The sequence below is a fragment of the Rana temporaria genome, chromosome 12, assembly GCF_905171775.1.
Source record: "Rana temporaria chromosome 12, aRanTem1.1, whole genome shotgun sequence".
In the NCBI taxonomy this organism is placed as follows: Eukaryota; Metazoa; Chordata; class Amphibia; order Anura; family Ranidae; genus Rana; species Rana temporaria.
The window spans coordinates 31,952,304-31,968,243 of NC_053500.1; the positions used below are offsets into that span (position 1 = coordinate 31,952,304).

General features: G+C 43.6%; 1 protein-coding gene across 1 annotated transcript in view; it reads right to left on the bottom strand.

Annotated features, from left to right (window-relative positions):
• Window positions 1-630: 630 nt before the first annotated feature.
• C1QL1 (complement C1q like 1) overlaps window positions 631-15,940 on the bottom strand; it is a 95,312-nt gene continuing 80,002 nt past the window's right edge. The window contains exon 2 of the mRNA XM_040331837.1: window positions 631-1,900. Within this exon, the coding sequence (XP_040187771.1) occupies window positions 1,721-1,900 (180 nt within the window). The 3' untranslated portion in view covers window positions 631-1,720. The remainder of the gene's footprint in view (window positions 1,901-15,940) is intronic.

The window sequence follows — 15,940 nt, forward strand, 5'->3', positions numbered from 1 at the left end:
TTCAGAGAAAAGATACGACGGCGTATCTCCTGATACGCCGTCGTATCTTTGAGTCAGGCTGGTCGTATCTATGCGCCGGATTCATAGAATCAGATACGCTTAGATTTGACTAAGATCCGACCGACGTAAGTCTCTTACGCCGTCGGATCTTAACTGCATATATACGCTGGCCTCTAGGGGCGTGTACGCTGATTTACGCCTAGAATATGTAAATCAGCTAGATACGCGAATTCACGAACATACGCCCGGCCGACACAGTACATTTACGATGTTTACGTTAGGCTTTTCCCGGCGTATAGTTACCCCTGCTATATGAGGTGTATCCTATGTTAAGTATGACCGTCGTTCCCGTGTCGAATTTTAAAAAGTTACGTCGTTTGCGTAAGTCGTCCGTGAATGGGGCTGGACGTCATTTACGTTCACGTCGGAAGCATGACGAGTTGCCGACATCGTTTGGAGCATGCGCACTGGGATTCAGTCGCGGCCGGCGATTGCGCAGGTTCGTTCGGCGCGGGGACGCGCTTCATTTAAATAATACACGCCCCCTACCCGCCTAATTTGAATTCCGCCGGGTGATTTACGCTACGCCGCCTCAACTTCAAAAGCAAGTGCTTTGTGAAAGCACTTGCCTGAAAAACGGCGTAACGTAAATGACATACGTTACGCCAGCAGAAAGATCCGCTGATCTTTCTGAATCTACCCCCAAGTGTTTATGTTTTATGATGCAGCCACCATGTTAGCAGGTACTACAGGCATTAATGCTGAGCAGATACGTTTCAATAAGTTCGACATGGAGATAAATGCATGCCATGGGGTGGAAGGATGAAAATGAGGCAAAAGGATACAAGCATTACAGTTGGCTGAGGTGTTTATGCGTAAGTCATGGTAGATATTTAGAAGGATGAAATGTTGCATAAGCATGAAGCAGGCTTGGCAGTGAGATTCATATGGGGGTTTGGTGGAGGTGTATTAAGATGAGGTGTAGTAGAGACATGCATCAGTCTTTACAGAGGTAATCGTGCATGAGCCTTGGTATATGATTAGGATCATTAGAAAAATAAATGTTTAGAGATGCTAACGCTTTGCTGGGTATGCAAGGATGAAGCCAGGTAGAAAAATTAATTCATGACTGGAGAACACAAAAAAACAGGGAAATGCAAAGAAATACGTGCACTATGTTAAAGATCCACCTAGTTGAAGAGGGTCATGTTGTTTGGACCAGATCAATTTTTACATGGTCTGAGACTCAGTTCTTAGCAATGTCAGGTCACAGATGTCATGTTCAAATGACGTCTTTAGTTTCATTAGCAAGAGAAAATTAAGTGTCTCAACTGTAAGCTTTTGAAGGACATATCATGGGAAAGCAGATCACGATGAACATTAGAAGAAAAGGTATAGGTTTGAGTTCTGTAAAGTGACATGAGCCCTGCCAATGGGACATACTAGCGCTTATGGGGGAGGGCAGTTTAAACAAGGTGGCAGTAGCAAGTTCTTATTGAGCAGAGACACAGTGAAGCATAGGAGAAGGTGCAGGAGTGAGTCAATGACACAAGAGAGATAAGGACTCATAGAGAAGGGGAAGCAGCTACACAACCCCAGGCACACAAGGTGCGGTGTAGGGGACATAAATGTTCCAGGTAGCCAGCCCATGCTTCTCTGGTGGGCTCCTTGCTTCCTGGCAGTGAAGGTGAGCCTGGGCACTGTCCTTACAGGGGCCTTCTCAGTCCGAGTAAATGATGAACCCAGAGAAGGTACTGTATTTGTTGTTATTGCCCCCATGAGCTTTACCACCGTCTAGCTTAATGTAGACTTCATCTCCTGCATCCAGGTGGAGGATCACACTGTTACTGGCATAGTCGTAATTCTGGTCTGCATCCTGGGCAATGGCACTGGCACGAACCTGCAAAGAGAAGCAAAGGGGGTTAACCTATATTGGAGGACTAAGCAAGAGGTACAAACTTTATGGAGAGTTTGGAACAAACTGTAAATTTGTAACACTTTCTGAAAGGTTTACGTGAGCCATTTTTAGGCGGGAATATTGTCGTAGTGGGAGCCCAACATCAGTAACACGTAGAAAAAACATTCTACCAATTTCCCAACTGTAAACAGTAAACAGTACACACGATCGGAAATTCCGACAAGAAAGCAGTGGATTTTTTCTGGCGGAATGTTGGCTCAAACTTGTGTTGCATACACACGGTCACAAAAATCTTGTCGGAAATTCCGACCGTCAAGAACGTGGTGACGTACAAGACATATGACGAGCCGAGATCGATGAAGTTCAATAGGCAGTTTGGCTCTTCTGCATGATTCTGAGCATGCGTGTTTTTTTGCACATCGGAATTGCATACAGAAGAGTGGATTTTCCGATAGGACCTTTTTTTCCGTCGGAAAAATAGAGAACCTGCTCTCAATCTTTTGTTGGCAGAAATTCCGACAGCAAAAGTCCAATGGAGCCTACACACGGTCGGAATTTCCGACCAAAAGCTCACATCTGACTTTTCTTGTCGGAATTTCCGATCGTGTGTGCGCGGCATAAGTCTGTCAAAAAAATATTGCTCAGTTTTAGGTGGTCAGGGTCCTGTAAAATAATCCAACAGCTTCTTAAAAACCCTGGAAATCCATATAGGTAGACTTTCCCAGGCTCAAAGATTCTACTCCCCCACTATAGCTGATATCTCTGCTTTAGGACAAGAAACTGTGTCACTTGGTCTATATTCTGGTGTCTTTTAAAATATGTAAAAAATAAATAAAAAATCACAATTTAGGTGACACCATTAATTATATAATACTATTACAAGGCTCTTGTCTGCGTTGAGCTGGTCTTAGAAAAATTTGGGATTTTTTTATGAAGCCCACAATTTTAAAATGAGCCACCTTTACTAGAAACATAGGTTTCAGATGGACAACAGTCAGTTAAACATAGCGGTGAAATCATTATATAATATGCAGGGCTGCTGTTAGAAATCACGGGGCCCCATACAGCCTACCTGGCAGGGCCCGCCTCAAATATATCAAAACAAAATTTTCACAAAAAATATACTAAAATCATTCTTAGCGGATACAAAGATAACAGAGAAGCTCCATGCATCCCTATGGAGCGTCGGATGTCAGCGGAGACATGTCCACTGACATCTGACCCTATCCGATCCGCTAAAAACAGACGTATGGGGGGCACGTCCCCATCCGTCTATGCGGATCGGGTAAGATCTAATGAAAACGGACATGCATTTTCATCAGATCGCTCCATAGGAGACAGCGGTGCCCGACAAGCCGCTCAGTGAGCAGAGAGGAGCTTGTCATCCGTCGGCTCAGCGGAGATCTGCGGACTGATCTCCCCCTGAGCTGTCGGGTACAGGTGGACTCCGTAGGAACAGAGTCCGCCTCATGTGAATGAGGGCTTAGCCCTTTTTTCATTTGTTTTTTACATTTTTGAACAAAAACATTTCATTTTTTTTTTAAATAAGGTTTGGAAACCAAAAAGTTTTTACTAATTATTTTACGTTACGCTGCCGCACTTCTACGTGAATCTGGCCCAAAGTCTTTGAACAAAATTCCCCTATAAATGCACACCCACATTTAATATCGGCTATTTTGTCATGCATCGCATCTACCTGCAATGCAGACAGGCAGTGTGTGGTATTATAAATGGCCTACCTAAAGTAGCGGGAGAACAAGTAATTAGGCTCACTTGTTTATTTGTCATGGAGGACCAGACATTTTAAGAAAAGCAAAATAAGAAAAATAAGGCACTAATTAGGCAAAAATCACAAGGTGTAATTACCACTGTGCTTTAATCTTGCAAGATTCATCAGAGCAGACCTAAAATTTAACGGAGATGGAGAAATCTGATTCTGTTGTCTACATCACAAAGCCAATATATTTTTATATATTTCTTTTTTATCCCCCTGTATTATAAAGCGCACCGTCTCTAATGCAGTTAGACCCTTGACTCTCCAGCCTCTGAATCCCCGCGTTCCCTATCGGAAATCAATGTTCAGGCATGGTGCAGGCTGCTCTCAAGGGGTTAATCAGTAATCCCTCTATTTCCAGTGGAAGAGCGGACACCATTCTGACAGGACAAAAGCACACGTGAAGCGAGACAGCGACTCGTACACGGTACCAACAGCACAGGTGTGTTAATAAGGAGGATAAACAACACACTGTGCTAGTAATTAATGTCTCAAGTCACAAGCTCAGCTGCCAAGAACTAAGAAGACATTGCAAAGAGAGAGAGAGAAAAAGAGAGACGGAGCGCGGGAGGAAGATGACTATGCGACTCATTAAAAGTCCCAGTCCTCCTTGCAAGGAAAAAAAATAAAAAAATACAGATACATTTTTTTTCAATAGGCAACTAACAAATGAGGTAATTCGTTTGAGATGATAGGGTTAAACTAGCAAGCTACTCCCTAATACTTCGTTCCACCAGCATCTATCCCAATTCATTAATTCAACACCGTAGACTCTCTTCTTAAAGAAATTGCAGCAACGTCCTCTTTTATGTTGACATGCAAATGTTTAGGTGTATATATTAGGAAATAAATTAGTCTAGACTTTGGTCCCTGATGGCCAAATTAAAGCGAAACGGTGCCTTTAGATTGAATCCAGCTGTCACGTCAGTAATGGAAGGGAAGATAGGTAAAGATAGGCATGACGGTTAGGCAAGTCAAGACAATCTTTGGCCAGTGGATATTGATTAACTGCCGGAGTTGTTTAAGCAATGTACACTTTTTAAAGGCAGAATGCTGTTTGTATTATATACATATATCTATATATTGATCTCTATATATATACTGTATAGAAAGCAAAAGGGGTTTTGGGACTTTAAATGAGGTGCATATAACATACAGGAAAAACAAGGGGGGGGGGGGGGGGGTTGGGACCAATAGTGGGCCCAAACGATAATCTAAGAGCAAATCAACCACAAATAATTATCAGTGAATAAACAAGGCTTTATTGATGAGTATACAAAAATAAAAAAAAGATTGCCCTGGAAGTATATAACCACTTAAGCCCCGGACCATTTTGCAGCTAAATGCCCAGGCCAGGTTTTGCGATTCGGCACTGCGTCGCTTTAACAGACAATTGCGCGGTCGTGCGACGTGGCTCCCAAACAAAATTGGTGTCCTTTTTTCCCCACAAATAGAGCTTTCTTTTGGTGGTATTTGATCACCTCTGCGGTTTTTATTTTGTGCGTTATAAACAAAAATAGAGCGACAATTTTGAAAAAAAAATGCAATATTTTTTACTTTTTGCTATAATAAATATCCCCCAAAAACATATCTAAAAAATTATTTTTCCTCAGTTTAGGCCGATACGTATTCTTCTACCTACTTTTGTTAAAAAAAAATGCAATAAGCGTTTATCTATTGGTTTGCGCAAAATTTATAGCGTTTACAAAATAGGGGATAGTTTTATTTTTATTTTTTTTACTACTAATGGTGGCGATCAGTGATTTTTTTCGTGACTGCGACTTTATGGCGGACACTTCGGACAATTTTGACACATTTTTGGGACCATTGTCATTTTCACAGCAAAAAATGCATTTAAATTGCATTGTTTATTGTGAAAATGACAGTTGCAGTTTGGGAGTTAACCACAGGGGCGCTGTAGGAGTTAGGGTTCACCTAGTGTGTGTTTACAACTGTAGGGGGATGTGGCTGTAGGAGTGACGTCATCAATCGAGTCTCCCTATAAAAGGGATCACTCGATCAATGCAGCCACCACAGTGAAGCACGGGGAAGCAAATCAACCACAAATAATTATCAGTGAATAAACAAGGCTTTATTGATGAGTATACAAAAATAAAAAAAAGATTCCCCTGGAAGTATATAAAGAACAAATTATCTAAAGGGGGGGGGGCATATAACATGCACCTCCATCCCTAAATCAGAAATAAGAAAGGGTTTTTGGGACTTTGAGTGAGGCACAAGACACGTGGTAAGAGAAATTGTAAAATTGTTTATTTGCTATATAAACAAAGCATACCTCATAAACACGTGATACATGGTTGAACATGACTATTTTTATCTATATACAAGGCAATGGCATACATAAACAAGAAGAGATACACATCTTGGCCCGGATTCACGTAGAACAGTGTATCTTTGTGCGGGCGTAACGTATCCTATTTACGTTACGCCTCCGCAACTTTGACAGGCAAGTGCCGTATTCTCAAACCAAAGTTGCAGCGGCGTAGCGTAAATAGGCCGGTCGTAAGCCTGCCTAATTCAAATGTGGTAGATGTGGGCGTGTGTTATGTAAATTTAATGTGACCCTACGTAAATGACGCTTTTTACGAACGGCGCATGCACCGTCCGTGAAAGTATCCCAGTGCGCATGCTCCAAATTAACCCGCAAGAAGCCAATGCTTTCGACGTGAACGTAAATGACGCCCAGCCCTATTCGCGAACGACTTACGCAAACGACGTAAAACGTGAAAAATTCGACGCTGGTCCGACGTCCATACTTAACATTGGTACGCCTCATATACGCCTCATATAGCAGGGGTAACTTTACACCGGGAAAAGCCTAACGTAAACGGCGTATCTGTACTGCGTCGGCCGGGCGTACGTTCGTGAATTGGCGTATCTAGCTGATTTACATATTTCTAAGCGTAAATCAGCGTACACGCCCCTAACGGCCAGCGTAAATATGCAGTTAAGATACGACGGTGTAAGAGACTTACGCCGGTCGGATCTAATACAAATCTATGCGTAACTGATTCTCTAAATCAGTCGCATAGATACGACGGCCCGCACTCAGAGATACGACGGCGTATCTGGAGATACGCCGTCGTATCTCGTATCTGAATTCGGGCCCTTGTTTCCCCTTGCCTTACCTTCTTTCTTACTTTCTGGGCAAAACATTAGATCCTATTTGGTACCCTTTTTCCCTCCGTTTGTAGGTAGGATTCGTTTGTAAGTCAGATGTTTGTAAGTAGGGGACCACCTGTACTTCGATGGGATACTATGCGATTCAGATGCGTGCATGTTTGTATATATACAAATTCTTATTTTTTGTATGCCATTGCCTTTTATATAGATAAAAATACTCATGTTCAACCATGTATCACATGTTTATGGGGTATGTGTCTTGTGCCTCACTCAAAGTCCCCAAAAAAAACTTTTATATATATATATATATGTATATATATATATATATATATATATATATATGTAGCACCTGTGTACTTTTCAGTACAGGTGCTATGTCAAATTTAGTGGGGGATGAGAGAGTTACCTTGCTCTCATCCGTGCTGTTTACTAAATTGTGTTTCTGTCGGTTCTGGATTGTCCTGTGGGTCATTCTGTGCTCCAGAGATGCAGTCTCATCTCTGGATGGCAGGTGGCGCCAGAGGGGTCCGGGCGGAGCCGCTTTCCTCCAGCAGCCAATTAGAGGAGTGTTTCCCTCGCGGGGCATGCTGGGGGAGGGTATTTCTGTGGCAGACGCCATTTTGTGGGGTTCTTCGCGGGTTCCTGGTTCCAGGTGCGGCACCCACCTTTAGGGTGTGCGCACATCACGGGCCACGGCGATATGGCCTACCAGCCTGGGGCGCACGTGCTATGCGGAGTTCCTGACTCTGGGCCCTCATGGCCCGGAGCAACTGATGCTGCCAAAGGGGCCCCAGTGACTTACTGGGTCCCCCAACTTTATTAAGAAGATCCAAAACGAGTTGTGCTGTTTGGTGGGGAGTCGGTCTGAGGTGAGCCCGGAGGCAGGTGATCCAATAGGGCTTAGACGAACCATCGGGGATCTGGGTGACCGGACACTGACAGGTTGTATGCTGCAAACTGTCAGTCGGTGACCCAAACTATCAAGTCTACCTGGGGAAGATTCAGGCAAGATTGTGTTACTGGGAGGATTCTGTCTACTATCCATGCTTTCAAGTACTAGGCCTGTGGCAGAGGTCTCATCACTAAATCCTAATCCTATTAGAGCCAAGTCTGTGGCAGAGATTTGTTCCTTCCCTGAGTTCTAGTGACGCTCCGGCTGCCAGGGCTGTGAGAGGGACCTGTCCGGGGGGACTATACCCACTTCGGCTGAAGTGGCGACGAAGTAAAAGCTGCTACTAGAAGCAGGACTGCTTCAATCTATCCATAGGCCTGAATCTGCACGTTTCTTCTTTCACCAACCTACTTCTATCTACCTCAGTTGGATTGTTGGTCATGTTGGACCAGTAATAAAGCATTGAAAACATCACCCTGCTATTTGGACATTCCGTCATTGCTTCACACCACCATCATCATCCCTAGACACATCGTAGAGGTAACATAATTACGCCGATCCCAAATCTAACCAGCGGCTCCTGAGGGGGTAGCGCTACATATATATATATATATATACTGTATATACACAGTAAATACACACATTACCAAAAGTATTAGGACGCCTGCCTTTACACGCACATGAACTTTAATGGTATCCTACTCTTAGGCCCAGATTCACGTAGATCGGCGCATCTTTATGCCGGCGTAGCGCATCTCATATGCGTTACGCCGACGTAACTTAGAGAGGTAAGCTCCGTATTCTCATAGCAAATGAGTCCAAAAGTACACCCGTTTGGTTTCCTGAGGTGTAAGTACTTTTGCTGTGTCTTACTTTGTGCCATGCCTGCTCCTCGCAGTGATAAGAGGAAGAGAAACTTCTCCCCAGAGGAGAGGGCGATTATTATATCGGCCATTGAGAGGTATGATGCTCGCCTCCATGGGACAGAAAGTAAAGGCACGAGTAAGGCCAAGAGGGATGACCAGAACTTGCGAACACACCAAATGTTCGTGTGAACTTTAGAACCCTGTTAAAGCGGTAGTTCCCCCTCCGAAATTTTTTTACCCTTAGATTCCTGCTCAATTTGTCTAGGGGAATCGGCTAGTTGTTTTAAAATCGACGCTGTACTTACCGTTGTAGAGAGCGATCTTCTCCGGCGCTTCCGGGTATGGTCTTCGGGTATGGGCGTTCCTTCCTGATTGACAGTCTTCCGACAGGCTTCCGACGGTCGCATCTATCGCGTCACGATATTCCGAAAGTAGCCGAACGTCAGTGCGCAGGCGCCGTATAGAGCCGCGCCGACATTCAGCTTCTTTCGACTACTCGTGACGCAACCGTCGGAAGACTGTCAATCAAGAAGGAACGCCCATACCCGAACACCATACCCGGAAGCGGCGGAGAAGATGGCTCTCTACAACGGTAAGTACAGCGTCGATTTTAAAACAACTAGCCGATTCCCCTAGACAAAATGAGCAGGAATCTAAGGGTAAAAAAATTTTGGAGGGGGAACTACCGCTTTAAAGTCTATGGGACTCGAACATTGGAAATCTAAAGTGCTAATTTTAAAGGCTAATATGCAAGTTATTGTCCTAAAAAGTGTTTGGGGACCAGGTTGGCAGTCTATGCCCTGGCTTTGAAAAGGTCATCATGCCACCAGGATGTAAGAGTTGGAAGTCAGCAGAAGAAAAACAATACCCAACAAGGCAAGGAAATAAACAGCCAATAATGCAGATATATTAAAGTACGTTAGAGTGCTGAATATTGGTTGGTTGTAGCCTCATCTAGGGAGCCCGCATAGAGTTACTAATATCTAATCTGTCCTCAACCCAAGCTGACAGCTTTCTGAATAACTAGATTTCATGCAGTTCGGTTTTCACTTTGTCAAAACACAAGATAGACAAAGTATATTATATTTATTATTTTCTGTACCCGAAGGTACCGGTTGGTTTGATTTGTGTGCATTTACTTTATTTGGGGTTAAAAAAAAAGACATACTGCAGTGTTTGTCTGAATTGCTGTTGTCAGTTACTTCAGTCTGTTTCTAACATAGAAAACAGAGGTCTCAGTTGCTTTGATTAGAACAGTGTTTATCAATCTTTTACCCCAGAGGAAACCTCCAAATAATTTCCAAGTCTCGGGCAACTTGAGATTAAATTAATTCATCTGTGTCAGTGGTCATTACATTGGTGATCAGTGGGAAGAATGTCCCTTACATTGGTAGTCAGTGGGAAGAATGTCCCTTACATTGGTGGTCAGTGGGAAGAATGTCCCTTACATTGTGGTCAGTGGGAAGAATGTCCCTTACATTGGTGATCAGTGGGAAGAATGTCCCTTACATTGGTGGTCAGTGGGAAGAATGCTCCTTACATTGGTGGTCAGTGGGAAGAATGTCCCTTACATTGGTGGTTAGTGGGAAGAATGTCCCTTACATTGGTGATCAGTGGGAAGAATGTTCCTTACATTGGTGGTCAGTGGGAAGAATGTCTTTACATTGGTGGTCAGTTGGAAAATGCTCCTTATCCTTGTGGTCAGTGAGAAGAATGCTCTTTATATTGGTGGTCAGTGAGAAAAAAGCTCTTTATATTGGTGGGCAACAGAAAAAATGCCCCTTACATTGGTGGTCAGTGGTACGAATGCCCCTTACATTGGTAGTCAGTTGAAAAATGCTCCTTATCTTTGTGGTCAGTGAGAAGAATGCTCTTTATATTGGTGGTCAGAATACCCTTACATTGGTGGTCAGTTGGAAAATGCTCTTTATATTGTTGGGCAACAGAAAAAATGTCCCTTACATTGGTGGTCAGTGGGAAGAATGCCCCTTACATTGGTAGTCAGGGGGAAGAGTGTTCCCTACATTGGTAGTCAGTGGGAAGAATGTCCCTACATTGGTAGTCAGGGGAAACAATGTCCCTTACATTGGTAGTCAGGGGGAACAATGACCCTATTACAGGGGTAGTCAGAATGCCGCCATTAGAGACAGCTAAAAAGATCATGTTATACCACCGGCCTTGTCAAACGGTGTTGGAACTGGAACTAAACAGGAACCATCTGATGTAAGCTCAATCATCCACAGCTCAGGAAACCCTGCAATCTTTAGAGGATCCATAGATTACCATGGAACCCTGATGGAGAACATATGGATAAGAATGTACGTGGAAATTACAGTGGCAAATCAAGTTCCCTCTGTAAGGCCTCGTACACACGAGCGTTTTCCTCGACAGAATCCATCAAGAAACTTGGTGGCAGAGCTTTTTTGCAGAGGAAAACGGTCGTGTGTATGTTTTTCGTCGAAAACTGTCGAGGAACTCGAGGAGATAAAAAGAGAACAAGTTCTCTTTTTCCTCGTCGGGAGTCGCAATTTCCTCGTCGTGTTTCCCGTCGGCTGGTTTACGACGAGAAACACGTTCGTGTGTATGCTTAGAAACCCGCGCATGCTCAGAATAAAGTATGAGATGGGAGCGTGCCTTCGGTAAAAGTAGGGTTTGAAATGGAGATAGCACATTCGTCACGCTGTAACAGACTGAAAAGCGCGAATCGTCTCTCACAAAACTTTTACTTAACAGGCAGTAATATGAGATTAGCAAAATCAGCCCCAAGGGTGGCGCCAGTGGAATCAAACTTCCCCTTTATAGTGCCGTCGTACGTGTTGTACGTCACCGCGTTTGAGAACGACGAGATTTTGTCTTGACAGTGTGTACGCAAAGAAAGCTTGTCAAGATTCTCGACAAGCCTAACAAGGAACTCGTCGAGGAAAACTATGTTTCATTTACGACGAGTTCCTCGGTCCTGTGTACGAGGCCTTAGGTGTGATCTTCCATGAGGAAACAAACACTTGAACATAGTAATGGATAATCGGAGAGCATCTTGGAGTTTACCCCACCCTACTTAAAACAAACAAAAAAAAACATAATTGAATCTATTATTGTAAGCATAAAAAACATTAAGACACCCACTCCTTAACACTTGGCTGTTCCATTGTGGCTGTTAATGCCACATAAAAAAAAAGTGCAGTTGTATTTTTAATTTCATTGCCATGGGTAGGCAGCCCACTCTCAATGAATGGGTTGCCTTAACACACGCCAATGAAAAAGTAAAAGCCCTGCATTTTTTTTTAATGCAGAGCACTACAACCCATGGTGTGTACTTTGTGCTGCGCTGCAGTGTGGACCTGTTGGCACCAACTGTACTTGTGCATTAAAGGACCAATAAATAAATAAATAGCACTTCAACTTACTATTATTGTGCTTTGCGATAATACGGAATAAAATGTATGTGTTACCACAACGTTTAGGTGTGAAGCAAGCATGAACTTATTTTTACTCAGAGCTAGCTTTAATACCTAAATTTGTCCTAATAAAAAAACCTCTACAGTAGCACTCTGGGAAAGGGAGGGGCAGCCACATGAGGTTCTGCTCCATAGATGCTATCTGTCCTGGATTTGCCTATACAGTCCCGCGTCTCTATTCTCTGCCCCAATAAGGCTGTGTCCCAGGATCACAGCATCACTATTTGAGTTACTGAGCATGTACAGTAACTCAAAAAGGGTATTGCATCTGTGAATTGGCAGGTCAGGACCTGGATCACCTGCTGGTGGTACTGTGGTTCCCTGAGAGGAGGGATTTAATTCCAGTGTCCACCAGTGGGTGTCCCCCAGCAGCTAGAAGACCCCAGTAATTAGTTTCCACTTGATGCTGGCTGCTGGGAGGGTATTTAGGTCCTCCCTGCTAAGTGCCTCTCGCTCCAGTGCTTTGCTGCTGCCAGATTCTGTGTGCCTAGATCTTGCTCTTGCTTCCTGCCCTGTACCCTGTATACTGTTTCCGCTGTAACTGCGACGCCTTGTTCCTGATCCCAGTTTTGTTTCCCCTTCCCATCTGCTCCCTGCACCTCCAGTTTTACCCTGCTTTTCGGTGTTCCCCATTCTGTATATAATGTATATAGTTAGTTGTTAGTTAGGCTTAGTCAAGTATTCTGTTATTGGTTATTTTTGGTTCACTTTCACTGAAAGCACCCAGAGGCGATTCAGTTCGCATGAGTTGCGCTATACAAGTCATTCATTCATTCATTTTACTTTTATGTTTGTTGTGTGCTGGTGTTTGTAAGGATTTTGTTTCACTGTGTTTGACTCTCACTTAAATCATATGCAGTCTGGTCCCAGTTTCCTGTGTAGCCACGCAGATCTGGCCACCTCTTCTGCTGATTCATGATATAACACCAGTGCAATAGGCGCTTAGTAGGGGAGGATCTAAATGCTCTCCAAACAGCCAGCATCAGGTGCAATACTAAGGTCTGCTGGCTGCTGAGAGACAATCGCTGGTGTACATTGGAATTACAACCCTCCATCCAGGCAACCACAGTGCCACAAGAGTTTAGTGTCACTTTAACATCATTCTTTATACCAAAAGGAACCAAATTCCACCCAATTTGTGTAGTAGGTTACAAAGTGAACAGGGGCAAAAGGGTGACATCATTATTGTTTATGCACTTTTCTCAGGGGCAGTTTATGCTTGCCATCATAGTAAAGCTTTATGATGGGTTTGAAGTTCTTCTGACCCAGATGCTAGCACTTGACTCATATTGCTGCGTATTATGAATTCCACTAATTCCTGCCCACCATGACCTTGTGTCTGCGTAACGACCTTGTCTCGTCTGCCTGTTTGGGTTTGTTTGCTACTGGGTTTGACCCAATTTGTTGATTCAGTTCTGTCAGTTAACTGAATTACATTAATAACAATGAAACAGACTCTTCTCTGACAGCATGGTTGATGTAAATGTGACAGCAGGACTGTAGACCTAAAGTGTTATTAAAGCAACATATACAGTATAGAAGCAGACCTCAGATATATCCATCTCTGCTGTGCCCTTTTCTGTACAGGCCTTCTTTCCATCTAGAGCAGTGGTTCTCAACCTTACTAGTGCTGTGACCCCTTGATAAAATTTCCCAGGTTGCAGGGACCCCTAACGGTAAAGTTATTTTCGCAGCGTGCGTTGTGAGCATCCAAGGTAAGACAAGTAATTTGTGCCCCTAACTCATGGACATTTAGCGCTCCCTGAGTCCCTTCCACTCGTACAATATTAAAACTCCTTATGGTGCATTTAAGGATGTACCCCTCTATCTCTTTGTTCTCCTTTCTCCCCCCCCCATCCCTCTTTCTAGCGGTCTTTCGCTCCCCTTTTCTTTGTTCCTTCCCCTCTTTTTCTCTCTCTTCCATGCATTCTCTATTTTTATTTCTTCTCTTATTTCTTGGTGGGGGGTAGGGTTAGTAGGATCAGTGGTGGTGCTGGCAGGGAGTTCTGATCAGTCAACTTAGGTGCTCTTAATCAAGGTCATCTGCTGATCTGAGAACTGTAATCGGGACTTTTAATGGCAACTATAATCACAGGTAGTGTTACTCACTGTGTCTCCGCATTCACGGTGTCTCAGACTTTGTAGTGTCTCGTAGCAGTGACACCTATGCTGAAATCAGGAGATAGGGTCTCCTCCAGCCTCTTCCACTTCACATTCCTCATGTCAGCTGATTTCTAGTCTCTGCCCCCCAGCCATGCCGTGAACTGAATAGGCGACTGAGTGGGCGGCTGTGGGCTTCAGGAACAGCCCATGATTTGGTGACCCCCTGGCAAATCATCATTTGACCCCCAAGGGGGTCCCGACCCCCAGGTTGAGAACCACTGATCTAGAGCTTTTATTATATTAACACGCCTTGCATTTCCACCTTTAAGTATGACTCCGCTACAGTACTGGGTCTCCCTGGAGGCACCCTGATGTGGACTACAGCTAAAAGTGATGTGTTATTGCTTTCTGAGGCATCATCAAAAGCCTTTAGCACAAACCAATTCCTCTGCTTCTTTTTTCCAGACCTGTGATTGACAGTGGTTCTAGGATTCCACCAAGTTAGCGCTGTGCACTGTGCCAAAAGGGCCAATAATGTGCTCCTCAACTGAAAGTTTGGGTAAGCATCACAAGTGGGAAACACGCAGCAGCAAAAAGTAAAGCTGGCCATAGATAATCAAAATTCAGCTGGTTCAGCAGGGACTAGGACTACACCTTGCTGCTCCCATTCAACAGAAGACGATCTAATGATCAACTTCTGTCAAAGGAACTTGTTGGAAAATATTGGCTAAATTAAAAAAAAAAAAGATCCATCTATGGGCAGCTTAAGTCTGTGTGAAAAAATGAAGCTAAAAAAACACGCAATTATATATAACGTCATGAAGCTAAAAGGAAAATCTATTTTTAAAGTGAACTGCTTTATAGAACGACTACACCTGCAACATGTTTGTACAGACTTCCACCTTGATTAATGGGCATCTGCCCGAAATTATGAGAAATTATGAGAAATCCCTATTAATATGTGCTATATTTCCAATATGTTTGTATAGGTTTTCACCCAGATTTATTGGCATCAGCTAAAAATTGCATCCTTGCGTGGCACCCTCCTAACGTGGGATGCTAGGAAAATTTTGTTTTTGGCACCTTTTGTAGTCAAGAGAGTGGTGATCAATTGTTTTGGTCTGATCCGGGTTTTCTGATCTGAGAATTTGATTGTTTCCCCCTGCCTCTGGAAGAGGCCTCCAGAGCAAAAGAGATTTATCATTATGTGATAATGACCTAGTGAAAAATTCATTTGTCAAATTTTTTGATCTTACTTACCGTATTTATTGGCATATAACATGCACAGGTGAATAACACACACCTTCATTTTAAGAGGGAGGTTTTAGGAAAAAAACTTTAAAAAAAGAACTTTAAAGCAAAATAAGGGTCAGTGCCCATCAATGCAGCCTGATCAATGCCCATCTGCAGCCTCAAAATTGCCCATCAATGCAGCTTGATCAATGCCCATCCGCAGCCTCACAATTGTCCATAAATGCAGCTTGATCAAGGCCCATCTGCAGCCTCACTATTGCCCATAAATGCAGCTTGATCAATGCCCAACTGCAGCCTCACCATTGCCCATCAATGCAGATTGATTAATGCCCATCTGCAGCCTCCCCATTGCCATGAATTCAGCCTGATCAATAGCCATCTCAGGGAGGGGGGTGGGATGAGCGCTGTCAGATTACATACAGCGAGAATCTCCTGTTTACTCGGCGGCCTCTTTAAAACAATTGATCTTGTACATTGATCTTGGAATGCCGGTAAAGTCCCACTTACATGTTGGTTGTATAGCTACAGTTAATA